Here is an 18,702-nt window from a genome sequence, read left to right as displayed (position 1 = left end):
TTCCATTCACCAACCTCTCATATCAAACAGGAAGAGTGGTGGTGGAGGGGGAGGGGGGGCTTGAGTGATGGAGCATGGACACACAGCTCGCTGGCTGCTCTCCCATTGGCTGCTGCCTTGGTCAGACGCTCTGTTAACACTCTCACTCAGTCTGTCACTTCCTGTCTGCTGGCATTCCCTCGCTCTATTATTCACTGCTACTGCTGCTGCTGTCTCTCTGTCTCTCTGTCTCTGTCTCTGTCTCACAGTCTCACTGTCTCTGTCTCACTGTCTCACTGTCTCTCTCTCTCACTGTCTCTCTGTCTCACTGTCTCTGTCTCGCTGTCTCTCTCTCTCTCTCTCACTGTCTCTCGTCTCTCTGTTGCTCTGTCTCTGTCTCTCTGTTGCTCTGTCTCTCAGTCTCTCGTCTCTCAGTCTCTCAGCCTCTCTGTCTCACTGTCTCACTTCCTGCTCCAAACCGCTCCGAATTAACAAGATGGTGATGGACAGAATCTGAACTGGAGGATTCATAACGTTCACAAACCAACAATGACATCACTGCTGGTTGATGACATCACTGCTGGCTGCCGCTTGCTTGCAGCCCTGTTTGGGGTTCATAATACATCTCCATGATTGAGAATGGAGGCTGAACAAGTGGTGTAACTGCACAATGTTGCCTCGAGACAACAGGTCCAGGTGTAGTTTTTACTTGTAAAAATAAAATATGCGTTTACACAACTATGATACTTAAGATTAATGCACATACTTGTATTTTTTTAGTTAACGAGTTGCCGCAACTGAAATGTTGAAATGTTATAACCACTCCAGCTCTTCACTCAATCGGACATTACAACATGTGCAACTTCAAACATCTCTAAACAGGAGCGATGTTGGTGAAGAAGATTTCTGGGGCTCTTCTTTCTGTTTGTCCTCCCCAGCGTCATCATTCAAATTCTTCTTAGCAAAGCAGAGCAGGTAAAGGAGGCGAGGGGGGTGTGGCTTGTTGGCGGTATGTGTTAATCGTCGCAGCAATCTCCCGACGCCTGCCGGGCTCCCTCGTCGCCTCTAAAGTCATTAGCCAGCAGACTAATTAAGAGAGCCAGACAGGCACGTGCACATGGCCTCTCTGGAGGCCTTTCCTCACGCGGCCTCCAGAACAAACTTTCTGACTGACAACGAGGCTCCAGTTATAATCACAGTCCTGTCACGATAACCTCTGACAGCTTCTGAAAAACTGATTTCATATATTTACACCCAAGTTTTCATCATTCATCATTCATGAGCGTTCTGCTGAAGTGGAGCCGCTGACTCTCCGCGTCGCACTTCGATCTGGCCTGATTCCACAGGAGTGTTCACGTTGTTCCTCAGACATGGTGTCACACAGCTTCACCTGTCCGTCCACACACACACACACACACACACAACCAACCAACCAACCAACCAACCAACCAGTGTTTTCAGCCTGTTTCATCAGAATGGGTTTTAAAACCTGAATTCATCCTGCAGAAGTTGACCATGCACGCTGTATCTCAAAAGGTATTTTGTATCCATCCGCCCCGGCTCAATGTGGGATTTAAACCTGCAACCTGTTGGGCGTGAGGCTCTAATCTTCCGGCTCCGTCAGATCTGAAAAGCTCGCCTGCAGACACGGTTCGGATTCGTTCAGCAGCACCTGAAATGGAATTCTCTTTTTTTTTTTTTTTTTTTTTTTTTTTCTTCTTTTTTTATGACCAATCCTGTGAAATTTGTTCCACTTACGAGCAGCAGCGTTCCTGATCCACATTTCAATATTTCAGAGTCACTAAGTGGTGGGTTGCTAGGCGATGCAGCAGGGCAGTGTGGGTAAAGGGAGCCTGATAGGCGGCTTGTAGCTGTGAGTGATCTGGAGGTTTACAGAGCACCGTTGGCTGCCTGCCCGTTTTCCATTCATATTCCTCTCTCCAACTGGTAGACACACACACACACACACACACACACACACAGTAAACAGAGCACTTCCCCTGATTGAGACCCTCAGTAAAGAGATGCTAATAAAACATGACTGCATGAGTTCAGATCCCAGAAGCTGATTTAGGTAACAGCCCAACAGGAAACCCTGATGCTCATATTTCCTCCTGATCCCTCCCACATGCAGCAGAGACAGAGATGAAGAGATGAAGCTTCATGCGTTCGATGTGGCTGTTGAACTTCCAGCGGTTGTTTCAGCTCATGTCTCATGAGTGACATTTGTTTTAATCAGTGAATCAAAGTTTCTTGTAACAATTCTTTCTTAATCCGTCTTTTGGGCCTCAATCCAACTGATAGAACCTGCAGAAATATGGTGTGTTGCAGGTGTTGTACTTGTGTTCCAAGTGTTGTACTTGTGTTAAAGGTGTTGTACTAGTGTTCTAGGTGTTGTACTAGTGTTCCAGGTGTTGTACTAGTGTTCCAGGTGTTGTACTAGTGTTCCAGGTGTTGTACTTGTGTTCCAAGTGTTGTACTTGTGTTAAAGGTGTTGTACTAGTGTTCCAGGTGTTGTACTAGTGTTCCAGGTGTTGTACTAGTGTTCCAGGTGTTGTACTAGTGTTCCAGGTGTTGTACTAGTGTTCCAGGTGTTGTACTAGTGTTCCAGGTGTTGTACTTGTGTTCCAGGTGTTGTACTTGTGTTCCAGGTGTTGTACTCGTGTTCCAGGTGTTATACTAGTGTTCCAGGTGTTTTACTAGTGTTCCAGATGTTGTACTTGTGTTCCAGATGTTGTACTTGTGTTCCGGATGTTGTACTAGTGTTCCAGGTGTTGTACTTGTGTTCCAGATGTTGTACTAGTGTTCCAGGTGTTTTACTAGTGTTCCAGGTGTTTTACTTGTGTTCCAGATGTTGTACTAGTGTTCCAGATGTTTTAATAGTGTTCCAGATGTTGTACTTGTGTTCCAGATGTTGTACTTGTGTTCTAGGTGTTGTACTGCAGCTGTTCCTGAACACAAAGTGTTTCTTTTCCACTGCTGCCGCTGGACAGAAGAATCAGTGTGTTTATTGAGTGTGTTAAACAGAGGACACAAAAAGACGCTGAATTCTGGGTAAAATAATTAAAGCTGCAGATATTTTGGAGGGTGATGTGTTCACATGATGAGGTCATTTCCTGTCTCCTGTCTTTGAAACAACACTGCTCTGTTAACGTTACTGCTCTACACAGTAAGAGTCCTGACATGGAAGAACTATTTGTTGGTGCATAACGGGAAGTGTGTCATTAGCAATTAAGAGATGATCCTGATTTCTGTCTGTCTGTGTTTAGGACTCAGGACTTGTCGGTGGGCGAGGGGGGCGACAACGAGGATTTCCCCGATGAACTTACGCTCCACTCGGACTCCCTGATGCCGGACGGACCGACCTGTACTCCTGCTAACGCTGTGGAGCTGCACAGGGACTCACAGCCAGGTGAGCCAATACCAGGAGGGCACAGTGTCACATGATATATGTAACGATGACAAAATGACACCTTCACCCACCGACACCACGCTGTACATCATCAAACTGTTTGGCTTTACTTCCTGTAGAGCGATGATGACGGGACAGTTTGTATTTCTGCAGAGTTGATTTGCACTGATTGAAAACTCATTAAAAAGTGATTATGCTCAGATTTGTACATTTACAGCAATAATGACAGGATGTGGCTTTTCTGAGGCAGATTTCATCCTGAAAACAGCTCTACTGAGAACAGGAAAGCACAAGCATCTGGGGCTGGGTGACATATCAATATTTTATCATATGATATGAGACTAGATATCGACTTAAATTAAATAATATCATAATAATACGATAATTGCTGTATTTTCCTGGTTTTAAAGGCTGAATTACAATAAAGTGATTTAATATTCTGGATGTACGAGGCTGTTCTATCTGTTCTATAATTTAATTTTAACCCCTTAATTTTTTTTTTTTTTTTTTTAAATCTCATTGTGTAAATACATTCTTAAAGCACCAATAGTCAGCCCGACCTTTGTCCATATCAACCTGCCAGCAGACCAGAGACCATCCATCACATGACTTAAATCTATATTCTCAATGCACTGTATACATATCCCAAATATTTTCAAAGAGTGATTGTTCACCTTTGATATTGTAAAGAATTGTTTCCAAAGGTGGAGTAATGTAGACTTCACGAATCAAATCAGTGAACTTTGGTTTACTGGTCTTCTTCCAAGAGACTGAAATACTTCTTTTATCTACATCTACGGAAACAACATAGGAACAGTTCAAACAATGTTGGATGTTTCATATCATCTCCAGAGCTGCTTTTCACTTCATCATTCTCCCAAACACGGTGAAAAAGCTCCGTTATGTCGACACTGAACACACCAGCCGGGACAGAGCTGTTGTACGTCAGACGGTTGTCTGTGGTAATCCGAGCTGAGCGTTGGTGCTTCAGCTGCCGTCCCTCAGAACAAACATCCTCCTGTAGGTCTTCTCTTCAAGACTTCAGATTTACTTCACAAGACTTTGAGGACCTCAGGAAGTTATTAAATTCAGAGATAATAGTCTTTGAAAACTGCTGGATTTCACTCACTTGTGTGTTAAGAAGTCAGTTAAACAGGTGTTGATGAGGTACGATATCTTGGAGCATTAATGCAGCTCGTTAAAACGTACTGAGTTGTATTAGTCTTGTTGGAATCCTGCTTATGATTACGTGTCCTCTATTGTGTATCTTTCCATTTTCTTTTCTATACACTAATTATACCTGTTTTTAATATTAGTTGGAGCTTCCATTGATGTGCTCTTGTTTCTACTTCTCCATCTTCCCTCACTCCTCTGAGGTAGTTGGTGAAAGTGAGTTAGGGGTAGAAAGTGTGACGCGGTGATTAGCATTAGCCTCATCTGCAGGCTCTCTCTCCACACACACACACACACACACACACACACACACACACTGACCTGCTGCTGAACTCACCTGTGATGGTGAACCTCTTCTTTTAGTGGTTAATTTCAGACATGCTAACGGTACCGCTCTCCTGCTGCTCCTGTGCACAGACTCGGTGAGGAGCAGCGCTAAAGTCCCGGAGGAGGCGGTCGTGGACGAGGAGGCCATCCTGAGTCTCCTGGAGACCAGTCAGACCTTCCTCCCTCCCTCCCAGACGTCCAGCCACTCGGCCCTCATCGGTACGGTACCCGCCTGCTGAATCATGATCACAGCTGCAGTCTGTTCACTTTCTAATTCCCTTAAAACGGACATGTCCGACTGTTTTAGATCACAAACAGGCTTCTTTTCTCCTTTTATTAACACATGTTCTCTGTTGTCCGTTTGCTGGTTTCACATGTTCCAGTTCCTTTCATCCTCTCTTTCTTTCTTCCCTCTGACACTGTTTGAATCTTCTCTGTGGCATCTTAGTTGTTTCTGAGGTATTTTTAGGCTGCTTGCACACACAGCCTCTGTAGGACACCCTCTCAGGTCTTCAGTGCTCACGTCAGGGGACTGTAAGGGCCACTGTAAAGGCCACTGTAAGGGCCACTGTATGGGCCACTGTATGGGCCACTGTAAAGGCCACTGTAAAGGCCACTGTAAAAGCCGCTGTATGGGCCACTTTAAAGGCCACTGTAAGGGCTGCTGTAAAGGCCACTGTAAAGGTCCCTCCACAACGTTTTACATTTGCATCTAAAAGAGTTGATAATCAGTGGGATGCATTGTTGCCCATCCATGCGCTGGTTCTGGAGCCCCTGGCAGCTCCAGCGCCGTCTTCTTTTCATCAAACGCTGCTCCTTCTTTTCTTTCTCACCAGGACTCCGTCTGTTGTCCTTAACTCACGTTGTTTAATGACATTTTAGACAGCGGGAACTTCAAGCCAGAAGCGCTTTGAAATCTTTTCATAGTCTTCCGCTGCTTCGTAGGCATCGTTGGTCTCCATCTGAAGAGTCAGAGCTCTGACGGTTCCTTCTGACAGTTGTCTCACAGTCTTAGTCAATTAACCAGTTCATGAAGTTTTGAAATTTACTGCTCAAACTTTTTATAATTTTTTTTATTTTTAATTCTAACAAAAAGCAGTAGTGCCTAAACATTTTTAACATGCAGAGGTTTTATTTACTGCTTTACTCTTCAGAAATGAACTAACTATGTTACTTGTCCAGTTGATGGTTGCTTTTTCATGTTTGATTGTTGTTGTTAATTTAATCCTAGTTATGTTTTTTTAAAGATAGAATACAATTTGAATGAAGTTCTTTTTATTCGTTATTACTTTATGTTTATTTGAAGGAAAGCAGCTGCAACTTATAAAACACAATAATATGAACTGGCTCTCTGAAGCAGTTCGGGAAAGCTCTTCCTTAAGGTAAATTGAAAGCAGTTGGAAGACCAAATGCTGCATTACAGATTTTAGGGTCATGGAGTTGATCAATAATAGTTAATTGTTTTTCTTTCCTTACAAATCTTCCAATTTACCTCAATGAATTCTTATAAACAAAAAAAACCTGGTAAAAATCTGCATGTGAGTGTTTGTATCGGAAACACATGAGCCTGAACACACCCACGTCATTCACATCATTATATTGACTTCCTAATCTGTCTGTTGTGAAATTAAGGATCACGTATAAAAAGGTGTTGATCCTGTTTAGATAGATGTTTTCTTATTACAAAAAGTAAATCAGATGATTTCATTTTTTTTGTCTGCTAATTGTTAATGCAACGTGTCAATACCTAACTCCCTACTGTCTCCATGACAACACTGTGCACTTTACATCAATCAAAAACCAATGGTCACGAGCTCTGGGCCGTGACCGAAAGAACGAGGTCGCGGCTCCAAGCGGCCGAAATGAGTTTCCTCCGTAGGTGGCTGGGCTCAGCCTTAGAGATCGGGTAAGGAGCTCAGACATCAGGAGGGAACTTGGAGTTGAGGTGCTACTCTTTCGCATCAAAAGGAGTCAGCTGAGGTGGTTCAGCATCTGATCAGGATCCTCCTGGGCGCCTCCCTCTGGAGGTTTTCCGGGCCCGCCCAACTGGCAGGAGACCTCTGGGAAGACCGAGGACACGCTGGAGGGATTATATCTGGAGGTTTTTGAGTTGTGTTTGGAGTTGTTGCCTGCAGCTGACTGATTTCATGATTTTTGTTGTTGTTTCTGCAGACGGCAGCCACGACCGCACCATCATCGATCTGCTGGCAGGCCTGGAGGAGGACGGGTTCTGCAGAACCCCTGTCAGGCAGAGTTCTCAGTCCCGCTCCCTTCCTGGTGCCGCGAGCTACCACTGCAACAGTGATGAGGAGGAGGAGGGGCCGGAGCTGGACAAGGAGGAGGCGGAGCTCAGTGCAATGATGTCACAGCGGTGGGACACCGAGCACCCTGAAGGCTCGTCTTCATCGAGGCAAGTTGTGTCTCTGTTCTGCACTTTTCTACAGGAGCATCAAACAGCTGGATGTAAAAACAAATTAACATATTAAACCTAAAAGCCTTCTTTGGTACCAACTGTACTGTAGATTTTCAAGACTGAGAGCTCACATTAAATGTAAATGTTGGCTGCATTGTGTTGACTTTTTATCTGATCAGATTGGTTTTAATTTATGAATAATATTAATTTAATGCATTTAATTTTGCATTTATAATTTTTTTTTAAACTTTAAACTTTATTTTTGCCTATGTTCTTGCATAGCCTGTGCCCACATATAGGTTAGTAGTTTTTGGTTGAATGTAAAAGAATTGTGATGTGGAGGGTTCGTACCATAATGCGAGGTACAGTTTCCAAGTAGCTCACAAGCCAAAAACATTTGGGCACCTCGGCTTTGAAGGATTTTTCTGGTATCTGAATGGAAACACAGGAATTGTTTTGGCAGCAATATCAAAAATGAAAACAAGTACTAGTGCCAGATAAGATTAAAAATTGGGGTTAAAATCTGGCTTAATTTAAAAAAAGAATAACACAATACAAAAATGAAGTTAAATTAGAAGTAAGAATAAGTTCCATCATTGCATCTTAAGTAAAACTCCCGTCAGTGGACACATAGCAGTCAGATGAAGGTCGTCCACAGTGAGCTGTGCATTTAAAATCAGCGTCTCTGTCACTCCTGCTCACAGGCCCGGTGCGAAGGAGGCAGAGGACGTCTTCAGTGACGAGCAGCAGGAGTCCTCTGACGACGACATGGATTGGAGTGGGAATAACTCTCTGTTTGCCAACCTGTCCATCCCCCAGCTCGACGGAGCGGCAGATGAGAGCAGCGGTGAGTCATCTTGTGCCAGGGCGACCTGAGACAGCACTGAAATGTCAGTTTGCTTTGACGCCTGTCTGACATCCCTCGCTGATTCATGTCCCATCAAGGATATCACAATACGGATCTGACAGCTGCTGCAGAGGGAAAAGTTGAGGAGACACCAGGCTTTGGCTGTATGGTCTTATTTCATGATGAGGGAGTTGACTCTTGGACTCTCACTGATTTATTATCAGATAACTTTCTAGTCTTTAAGAGGAGATGAGTTTCATACTGAAGGTCCATATCTACCTTTAGAAAATGAATAGCTTCCATTAAAAATGTATAGTGTGTGTGTGTGTGTGTGTGTGTGTGTGTGTGTGTGTGTGTGTGTGTGTGTGTGTGGATAATACGAGATTTTTCTTTTTAAAAATCTATTCAGAAACTGGATAAACAGATAATTGAACACGAGGAAGAATGAGGTGGAATTTTGTCTAATCCGAGAAATTTAATTCCCGTCAAAACACAGATGCAACAATCGTAATAAAATAATTTCATCGTCATCATTAAGTTTCTGTACAGCGTTTTAAAAATCCCTGATCATTATTGTGAAATGTTGCCTCCAACAGCTGCTGACATCCAAAGATATTGAAGGGTTAGTTATCGCGGTGAAGGCATGTCCTCTTAGACTATGTTATAAAAAGATGAGGGTGCTGAGAGGTTAAGGTGCGTATCATGTGGGCTGGACTTTATCTGCATGTCATCAGCTGCTCATTTCCTGCCTCTCTTTGACTGCTCCTGTTCAGTAAAGTCCAAATGGAAAAAAAAAATAATCTTAAAAATAAATAAATTGAAAAAAGAATGCATCTGAACATTAACTCCAACCGTATATTTCTTTATTTAAATGACATCATTTCATCCCCATCAGTTCTTATTGTTGTCAAAATAAGACCAGAATTACCTTATGAAGATCTGTTTCTCATTTAAATACATTTTATTTGTACTCGTGTTCTGACATTACATGTTTCATCAGTGTTGATTTCTGCTGGGGTGACGGATGTTTTTTTTTCCGTTTGCACCACTGCTTTTATCACACTATACCACACTGTATTCACCACGACCACAGAAAAGCATTTAGTGCTGCAGTGTGTGAAGACCCAAAAGCCACTTTAGTCACGTGTTGTATATATACTTCTAATAAATTAATAAAATATTACACAGAGCTGCTGCGAATATACACTGATAACTATACATTACTATATAACTGTATACATTTACATGCAAATTCACCATTTGTCAACAGCGATCTAATTGAGCTGTAATTTATCATGTTACAGCTACATGGTTAGTAGGACCAGAGCTGTCTTTGAAGAGCAGTGAATCAGGACAAACTGCCTGCTGATGCTTCTGATGACGGAGATAAAAGAATATGAAACGACCTGTTGTTCAGAAGTGGGAATAAACCGGGAGAATAGTCATGACTAAAGTTTTGCACTCCAATTAGTTGCATAGCCAGTTCCTCTTAAGGTATTTATTTTCAGGTCTCCTGCTTTTATTGATAATTTATTTAGTATTTATAAAAATAGTTTGTATTGTTTTTTTTGTTCAAAGGTTTTACTATTTTACTTTAATATTCGAGCTGCCTCACGGCCAACTTGCTGGACTCCTCTGAAGGTCTTTGAATTTCATTATCATGTATGAATGTTGCCACACAAATAAAGTTTGACCGATTGATTTCTCCCAGCTGTGAACTCCGACTGAGCTGCCTTTTGCTTCTCATTTCTTGTGTCCACAGATTCCTCTTTAACAGACAGCGGCTCCATGACGCAGTCTTCGCTCATAGCCACAGAAAATATGCTGGGCAAAAGAAATCCCTTCCCCGGGGAGACGGTCCACCTCGAGCCACCTTCCTCAGCCAAGATCCTTCTGGAGTGCAAGCACCCTGAGCACAGACCGGTTCATGTGTTGGACTCGAAGCAACCACTGGACAAGCACTTACAGTTAAAAAGCAGCCAGGACAGCAGCAGTGAATGTTCCACAGGGTTCAAGGTTAATAAAGAAATTCCCTACATCCAGCCAGTCAAGCACCCTATTCCCAGCAAGATAGCCAGTCACCCCGAGGTGTCGCCTATCTGCGTGGACAAAGAGGACATACGACCCCTGTACACCTACGACAAGAAAACCTCTATAGCTTTGGATAAGACGGATCTAGAAAGTTTCCCGTTTGGTCATGGAAACGTCACCATGAACAGGAAGAAGTACAGCAGCATAACGAATGTAGAAAGCAACTGTCTGTCTATTCTTCAGAACCACAGGACCTTCTCTCTGTGTTACTCAGAGCTGAGAAACTGCTCCGCAAAGACGGAACTGGAACTGAGCACAAAGGAGGGTAAAGGCCCGATTCTGAGGAACATCACCTCGGCTCCGTCGGCCATGAAGGATGACGAGTTTCTGGATCCTCAGGAGGAAGAAATGCGCCGGGACAGTGAGGAGGGAGATGTCGGTGAGCTTAAAATCAGGTACGAGGACTATCAGGAAAATAAGGCCGAGAGGACTATTGTGGCCCAGCAGGAGGCCCATTACAAGTTCTTCCCCAGTGTCATTCTCTCCAACTGCCTCAGTAGGAAGAAAGCTGGGAACAAGAAGCTGACTGATACCTGCAGCAACGTGGAACAGACTCAACCTCGAAGAGCGAAGCTTAAAGCCAATAGAAAGAGGTTAGGAATGGCAGGACATAAGAACAAATTAAAGATGGTTCAAAGCGGTCCACCTGACGGCCAGGTTCCCACTGGTTTCCCCTCAGGCATGTCCGCTCATCCCGAGACGGCGGACGCAGAGATGCCAAGTTCAGAGTATCAGCCAATAGAAGAGACCGAGCCGGTCAAAGATGAGCCGAACACAGAGGAAGAGCCGATCACAAAGGAGTCAGAAAGTGAGGAGACGTCTGTAAACGAGCAGCCAGAATCACTTTCAGAGGCCAGCATCCCCAACTCCACCTCTGGTGAATCTTTTTCTGAGGAAGCTAAAGACGTAGCAGAAGAGACGTTTAGCCCAGTGCCAGATTTATCCGCCAAAGTCACCTGTACTAAACAGTCGGCACTGCCAGGTAGCAAATACACCCTGAGGGCCAAACGGAAGATGACCTACGATGGCGAGGACGGGGAACACTCCGGTGTTTGGTCTAAAAATCCAGCCTCTGTCAAAGACCGTCTCAAGGACAGCTTTGTCCCCAGTGGGCAGGAACTAAAATACCAGAAAAGACGCAAGAAGGAACCTCCTATCATCATCAAGTACATTATTATCAACAGGTTCAAGGGACAGAAAAACATGCTGGTGAAGATGTCCAAAGTGAATGCAGAGGAGCAGTTGGTGTTGTTAACGCCAAACAAGCTGGAGGAGTACAATAAACTGGCTCCTCTCAGAGAGTTCTGGCCCAAAGTGCCAGAGTCCACTGCTGTCAAGTTTCCCATCACTGAGCCAAAGACCAAAAAACACCCTAAAAGAAAGGCAAAGGTCAACTCCACAAATAAGAAAATTGTCAACAGCTCGTCAAAACCTCGGCTCAGACAAGTCGGCAGGGTCAAAAGGACTAAAGGCTGTCAAAGAGGCCCGGTTCTGCCCTCGCTACCATTTCCCCGGCCGTGTTACTGTGAGCTAACAGATGATCATGACGTTGAGTACACAGACGTCATGGTAGAGTTGGGCTACCTCTCTGATAGATCCCCAAGCCCTACATACTCAACACCTCCACGCTGCTGGTCTCCGAGTGACCCTCTTATGGAAACCAGGAGTTCAGAACAGCTGATAAATCCCCTCCGTGACCCGTGTCTCAGTTCTGCTTTTCACAAGCCGCACATCGTGTCTTCAACCAAAAGAGCGCAGAATAAGTATCAAATTGCCAAACCTAAGAAGTCCACAGATACTAAAAGGAAAGGAAGCAAGTCTGCTCCCAAGCCTCTTGCGCAAGAGCCTAAAAAGGAGAAATCCAAACAAAGAAGTGGCGCTGCTCCGAGGCAGAGGAAGAAAGCTGAGTGTGCCGTTAACAGTTCTATAACCACCACGCGGCCGAGACGGTCTCGGAAAAAAAAAACGGAGGAACCTAAAAGCCATGACTTAAGCAGAGACAGCTCCCAGCTCCTTTTCCCAGAGAATGAGGTACCTCGTTCTGAGGGTTCCTCTCAAGAAGTCCCTCCATTTCAACAGCCAGTGGGCAAAGATAGCAACAGCCAGGGAAGTTCCCAGACTCCATCTACATCATACTCTAACTCAGTAGCCCAGTTCCTAGAACCAAAGGTGGAGGACTTTGAGACGTCCATCATGGAGGTGAACCAAAGCTTTTCAGCACCAGTTCAGATGAAGCAGCAAAGTTGCCAGACCGCTGTTGTAAAGGCCGAGGCTTCACAGGAGGAGAGCACGACTTCTCCGCCTGCAGAGACCGGTCGACCCTTACCGGGACGAAGACAAGAGGCCCGGTTAGCAGCCGTCTCCCCACACTCAGGCCCTAAAAATGGAGAGATTCCCACTCTCTCGGAGACCCCCTCTGGTTTGGCTGTCCTGAAGCAGCTTCTCCAGAAGCGGCATCAGGGACAGGCCCTTCCAATGCAAGTGGTTGGCACAGACAGCCACTCCACCGCCATAGCTCAGGCAGCAGCACTACTGAGTCCCACAACTAAACCTGCTAAATCTAGAAGAGCCCCGTCCACCACTCCTCGGAAACCCAGGGCCCCGAAGTCGACCACTCCCAAGGATAAAAAGCCCAGAAATAGGAAAGTTAACACCAGCAGCTCCCAACCAAAGTTGTCAGTGAAGCAGGAGGGCAACATGTCAGATGAGTGCCCTCTCTTCCTGTCAGACCCCGGCCTGGACAGCTGCAACTTCATAGAGGACAGCTTGTCACCAGAGCTCCCGCACAACTACACCTTCGATATCAATGCTATCGATCAGACGGAGTTTTCCAGTCCATACAGCGGCAGTCAGTTTGTCCTGACTGATAAGAATTTGCCAGTGAAGTTTCTGAGTGATATCAGCCAGGAAGCCGTATCTGCTCAGTCGCTGGGCTTCGAGAAGAAACTGGATCGCCTGTTGGGTTGTGGGGAGGATCTTCAGAGGGGCGACTGGCACAAGGCGAGACCGATCAGCCCGGACTTCTTCGACAGACCGGAGAATGGGGAACCTGAGTCAAACCTCGCACTTCCTGACTCTGAGAAAATGAAGAGCAGAGACTGGGACTTTTCTTTAGGTAAAGCTCACACCCTCAGCCCCTTTCAGGACTTTCACTGTGAGAGAAAAGAGCTCCTCTTTTCAGTTTTCGACCCTGTCCTACCGCTGCCTTTAAGCTCCGCGTCCTTCGTCGACCACGAGGGTTCGCCTACAGGCGAGCCTCCGGAGAGCATTGACGGGCTGACCTCCACCACACCCAGCAGCTCTCCACGCTCCATCAGCTCGCTGTCACAGGTGAGGGCGGGCCACCTGCAGCGGGGGGCGGGAGGTGGAGCCCACGTTCTCAAGCCCCTCATGTCCCCTCCGAGCCGGGAGGAGATCCTCAGCACTCTGCTGGACCTGGAGATGTCCGAGGCCACCTTCCAGGAGCCCTTCTGCAGCGACCCCTCTGACGCCCCGGGGAAACCAGTGTAAGGCCATATGCAACGATAACAATTACATTTACTCTATCTTTCATACGAATAACATCTTTGTGGACTCTATGAAGAGGTAAAAAGGTGTTAGTAAAGCTTTCGATGTCAGAAATGGAATTCAGTTGGTCAGGATGGATGAAATCGGCTGATTTCAGCTTGGCAGACATGTTTTATCAGATAAGTGTGTTGGTAGTGAAGTAACCTGTGGAGCTTTACACTTTCAGACCGCAGGGTTGACTGACAGGTGGTGGTGATAACGTGTAGAAACACAGCAATGCACCAACAAGTAAGGAGATAGTAGCTAATCACCAGAAATATAAAGATATTCAGTGAGTAAAAATTAGATTTAACATTGTTGTTCATTTTGGTGAGTGAAAATAAATGGAGATAGAACTTTTGTATTTTTTTTACAAATAACTCCAAAGGGAACCTTTAACATTAGATTTGTACCATAAAAAAAATCTGAAGGTCTCTAATATTGGTCTGGCGCTATTTCAGGTATTAAATGATGAATATATGCCTGGTTATTCATTACAACATTTCCATTTCTGGAGCTGTGATTTAGTAAAGTGTAAACAGGTAAACTGATCACATCCCCTGTTGTTTCTCCAGGGAGGTTGGTGGCCGTAAGCTAACGGTGGGTACCAGATTGACCAAGGAGCTCTCCGAGTTCAGCGGAGACCTGTCTTTGGAGGGCCTCCATTTCTGGAAGACGGCCTTCTCGGCCATGACGCACCCTACGACCGCTTGTATCTCATCCTGCCAGCCGGCTGAGGCCTCAGAGACGACTAAAGAGCCAGCAGAGCCCGACCCGTCCTCAGCCAGTGACAAGAAGGTCGTCATCCTGCCCTGCAAAAACCCGCCGAGCCGCGAGCGCGTGCAGCTGTGGCTGGAAGCCAGGAAACAGTACGAGAGTTTACAAAAAGGGAGGAGAGAGACGTGGCTGCTGAAGAAGGGGAGGGCGGGGCTGAATGTGGAGGAGGGGAACCCAGACGGAACCGAGCATCCGGCTGCCTCCGGCTGCCCGGCAGTGAAGGTGGAGCTGTGTGGGAACGTTTCCAGCGTCAGGGCTCAAAGGAGGAAGAAAAGGAACCTGTCCTTAATCATCTCTCCTCTGGTCAACACCGGCCCGCGATGCGGGTCAACAGAGACGAGTCCGGTCTCAGAGGAGGGCAGTGTTGGTCCCGAGCAGGAGGACAGGGAAAAAGATTGCGATCATGATGATGAAGATGATGATGATAAAACCTGTCCAGAGTCCCCAGAGCTGGCTCCATGGCAGCAGTCCTGTCAGCCGAGCCCCTCCGACCGGGACCACCTGAACAAGCCAAGGGAAACCTCCCCAGAACCGCTGTCACCGGGCCTCTCTGATTCCCTGGAGAGACCAGCAGGGAGCAACAGTCCTTCACCTCTCCATGCCAACGACAGGACGAGTCCCCACCTCCTTCACAGCACCCCGTATTTAAGGAGGCGGCGGAGAAGCAAGGAAGACCTGCAGCCGATGTGCAGCACACCCATGTCTGACGGTAGGGAATATTCATTCTGACCAGTTTCTTTCATCATTTCGAACTAATTCTGCGTGCTGTTTTTAACATTCACTCCTCTTTCTGTTTGAATTCGTGCTGCAGAGGATCAGACTTCTCAGAAACTCCAGCAGAGGAGGAGAAGCCAGGCCGACCCGCTCAGGAGAGTGTTACTGACCACACAGATGAAGGTCAGGCTGCTTGGGATTTTATTTCAGACCTCTCCACACATCAAAGAGTTTACACTCTAGTGAAGGAACCCACTTTAAATTCCCTGTGTAGAGCTGTGCATGTAGCCGTGTTGGTCCCTCTCTGTGGAGTTATTTAAATTGAACCTGAATAGGTTTCCTGTCCGTGTGCAGTCTTCCTCATTTGCAAACGTGTCTCTTTTTTTTTTCTCCCCAGAACCAGTTTGCTGCTTTGAATGTGCCAAAGAAAGATACCTCTCAGATTGAAGGACCCAGTATAGCCAACTCGTACGGCTTCAGAGTCAGCATGCAGAACCTGCAGGACGCCAAAGCTCTGCATGAGGTGAGCTTCTAGCCCGCAGCTTCTCCGCGGAGGACTTTTCACACAGATAAACTGCGAGTGAACAAACATGCACAAGAAAGTAAACACCGGTCCTGAACAAAGAAGGCCATCTGCTTCCTGTTTGTAGTCCGACCTCGATTACTTCTCCAGTTAGTGTTGATGTTACTGCAAAGGACGCTTTGACAAAGAGCAGCTTTTTGTGAAACTTGCAGGTCGGAGACGCGCCAGCAGCCTGATGGTTGACACACGGCTGCAGCGTCCACGGCCTCGTTGTGTGCCATGTCCTTCTCTACACCACCTTTAGAGTAACGACACGGATGATCAAAAATCATCTTGGGGGAGGGGGGGGGCTCTTAGTCATGTCCAACTGACAAACGTTCCTGTTAAATCTGTTTGAGATCAGCTCCTCTGAAGAGTCTGCGCCATGTTTATGCAAATATGAAGATATATTCTGTGCTCAGGTCTGTGTAGATGATTTGCACCAATAGGAAATCTCTCAAGTTCAAACAGATTCTCACTCACTTATTTCAGAGGGGTTTTTTAATCCATAAGAAAATTTCTATCATGAAGAAACTTATGAACACCTGCAAGACTTATATCAGACTTACATAAGACTGTGAAAATCCCCCAAATTCCTCTTCAACTGTAGTTTCAGTCAGCTGCACCCGTTTTATTTTGGAGTCTCTGAAGCCGAGAAGAACCCAGGAGACACTGGAGACAGAGTTTGGCAGGACTCGGTTCCGGTCCAACAGGAGCACACATGGATTCAGATGGAGCAGTGGAGGATTTTTACAACTGAATCTCATCCTCCCTGGACATTATTCACAGCATTTAATGGATTCTTTCCATCTGCAGAGACTTGGAGTGAATGCATCAATAGAATAAGGAATAAAATTCAAGTGGCAACCATCAGTGATGTCATCAACCATCAGTGATGTCATCGTTGGTTTGTGAACGTTATGAAGCTTCCAGTTCAGATTCTGTCCGTCACCATCTTGCTAGTTCGGAGCGGTTTGGAGCAGGAAGTGACCATATTTGGACGAGCTGGGGGAGGAGCCAGCGGTGGATCTGACCGATCTGATTGGAAACCTGACGATACTACGTCCCGCCCACCGATAGCTGTAACCTGACTGCACCACAGGCCTGTCAATCAAACAGACACGCCCCCAAAAACAGGTCTTTTTGAATCTTCTTTTCTAATGAATGAGGGATTATTTTCAGATGGACCTCCAGAAAACTAATAAGAAGGAGTGACTTTAGCTAACAACACCGAGATAACTGATGGACATATTTTATTCACTTTGGATTTGATGAGAGAAGTTGAATGGGAGTCTATGGAGCCGGAGGCTTTTTGGAGCCGACCTCTAGTGGCACTCGCTGGTATTGCAGCTGAAGACACTTCTGCATCGGAACCATTTTACAGACCTGAAGCTACGAACAGTTTAATATCCAGTCTGTGGAACTACTTCACCAAAATAATAAGCAGTCATTGGTGAGAGGTGAAGTGTTGGAGGTCACAGCACCCTGCCAATATGTCAGCAACTATAAATGTGATCAGATCAGAGAGCTGCGTGGGTATATTACAGAGCAGGTAAACCTGTCTGAGGTGATCCGACGAGCTTCCTCTACAGATGATCTTTCAGCCTTCACTCTTCTCTGACTCCCACATTAAAGCTGCAGGTGGATTTCTCTCCTTCACATCACCGTGTCTGTCTTCTTCAGGTCCAGCACCTCACACTGATGAGCATGGAGCTCCACGCACGAACCCGCCGTGACCTGGAACCCGACCCCGAGTTCGACCCCATATGTGCCTTATTCTACTGCCTCAGCTCCGACGCCGTCTTGGCAGATGCAGATGGCACCCAGCTGTCGGGTGCCATCGTTGTGGACAAAGACCATCAAAGCAGTGGCCAAGGTGAAGTGTAGTTACAGTACAGGAAAATATCACTTCCACTTCATGCAACAAGTTTTCCTTTGAGTTTTCAGGAACATCTCACATCTCTGAGAGATATTTTAATTAATGTGTAAATTAATGAGAAAACGTTTGTGAGTTATCGAGGCCTGATGATTTCCTGTCTTCACTCGGTCATTTAATGAAGCTGTTTGAATGTCAGCAGGCGGCAGAGGAACAGCGCCCCTGCTGGTCAGGTCGGGCGTCTCCGGGCTGCAGGTGACGTACGCCGCCGAGGAGAAGACGCTGTTCCAGGAGCTCATCACCATCATGAGGAGGTGTGTGTGTGTCTGTGTGTGTGTGTGTGTGTCTGTGAGTGAGTGAGTGAGTGTGTGTGTGTGTGTCTGTCTGTGTGTCTGTGAGTGTGTGTGTGTGTGTGTGTGTCTGTTTGATGTGTGTCTGTCTGTGAGTGTTTGTGAGTGAGTTTGTGTGTGTCTGTGAGTGAGTGTGTGTGTGTGTGTGTGTGTGTTTGTGTTAGTTTGTGTGTGTGTACGGTGCTCTCAGTGAATATGTACCCCCAGGTGGCAGAGTTTGGCTGAGAGCTGCAGTTTTCCGTCCCGTCAGGTTCGACCCAGACATCCTGGTGGGGTACGAGGTGCAGATGCGTTCCTGGGGGTTCCTCCTTCAGCGGGCGGCGGCGCTCGGAGTGGATCTGTGTCAGCAGCTGTCACGAGTGCCAGGTGAGTCTCACCTCCGGTCTAAAACTAAACTAACCTGAATGTTTTTAGATATAAAGCATCAGATTGACAGGTAACTACAGAACCCGACTCACCTATTGGATCTCTGAAAGGGTTCTGAGATGAAAAGGTGAGTTTGTCATGATGACGACGTGCAGCAGCAGGGCTTACCTCATGTCTCACCAACCAATCACAGCTTTCTGCTTTAAAGTGCAAGTTCATCTCTTTTAAACCGAGTGCAGATGATTGAATCGGAGCATCTGATTGGTTGA

General features: G+C 46.1%; 2 protein-coding genes across 5 annotated transcripts in view; one reads left to right on the top strand and one right to left on the bottom strand.

Annotated features, from left to right (window-relative positions):
- slc16a10 (solute carrier family 16 member 10) overlaps positions 1-18,702 on the bottom strand; it is a 162,989-nt gene that overhangs the window by 83,599 nt on the left and 60,688 nt on the right. The gene's annotated exons all lie outside the window — the stretch shown is intronic.
- rev3l (REV3 like, DNA directed polymerase zeta catalytic subunit) overlaps positions 1-18,702 on the top strand; it is a 66,529-nt gene that overhangs the window by 38,044 nt on the left and 9,783 nt on the right. For 2 of the 4 annotated variants that reach the window (XM_069161833.1, XM_069161831.1), the window contains exons 9-19: positions 3,249-3,391; positions 4,982-5,110; positions 7,064-7,301; positions 8,009-8,151; positions 9,914-13,748; positions 14,364-15,274; positions 15,377-15,462; positions 15,677-15,802; positions 17,525-17,717; positions 17,920-18,031; positions 18,318-18,433. In XM_069161833.1, coding sequence (XP_069017934.1) covers positions 3,249-3,391; positions 4,982-5,110; positions 7,064-7,301; positions 8,009-8,151; positions 9,914-13,748; positions 14,364-15,274; positions 15,377-15,462; positions 15,677-15,802; positions 17,525-17,717; positions 17,920-18,031; positions 18,318-18,433 — 6,032 coding nt within the window. Of the gene's footprint in view, positions 1-3,248; positions 3,392-4,981; positions 5,111-7,063; positions 7,302-8,008; positions 8,152-9,913; positions 13,749-14,363; positions 15,275-15,376; positions 15,463-15,676; positions 15,803-17,524; positions 17,718-17,916; positions 18,032-18,317; positions 18,434-18,702 lie in introns of all 4 variants that reach the window. The other 2 variants (XM_069161832.1, XM_069161830.1) reach the window with 1 other exon arrangement.

Source organism: Embiotoca jacksoni, unplaced genomic scaffold (genome assembly GCF_022577435.1).
Source record: "Embiotoca jacksoni isolate LCO1_2020_lvr unplaced genomic scaffold, fEmbJac1.0.p SCAF_29, whole genome shotgun sequence".
In the NCBI taxonomy this organism is placed as follows: domain Eukaryota; kingdom Metazoa; phylum Chordata; class Actinopteri; family Embiotocidae; genus Embiotoca; species Embiotoca jacksoni.
This window is presented reverse-complemented; position numbering and strand designations above follow the sequence as displayed.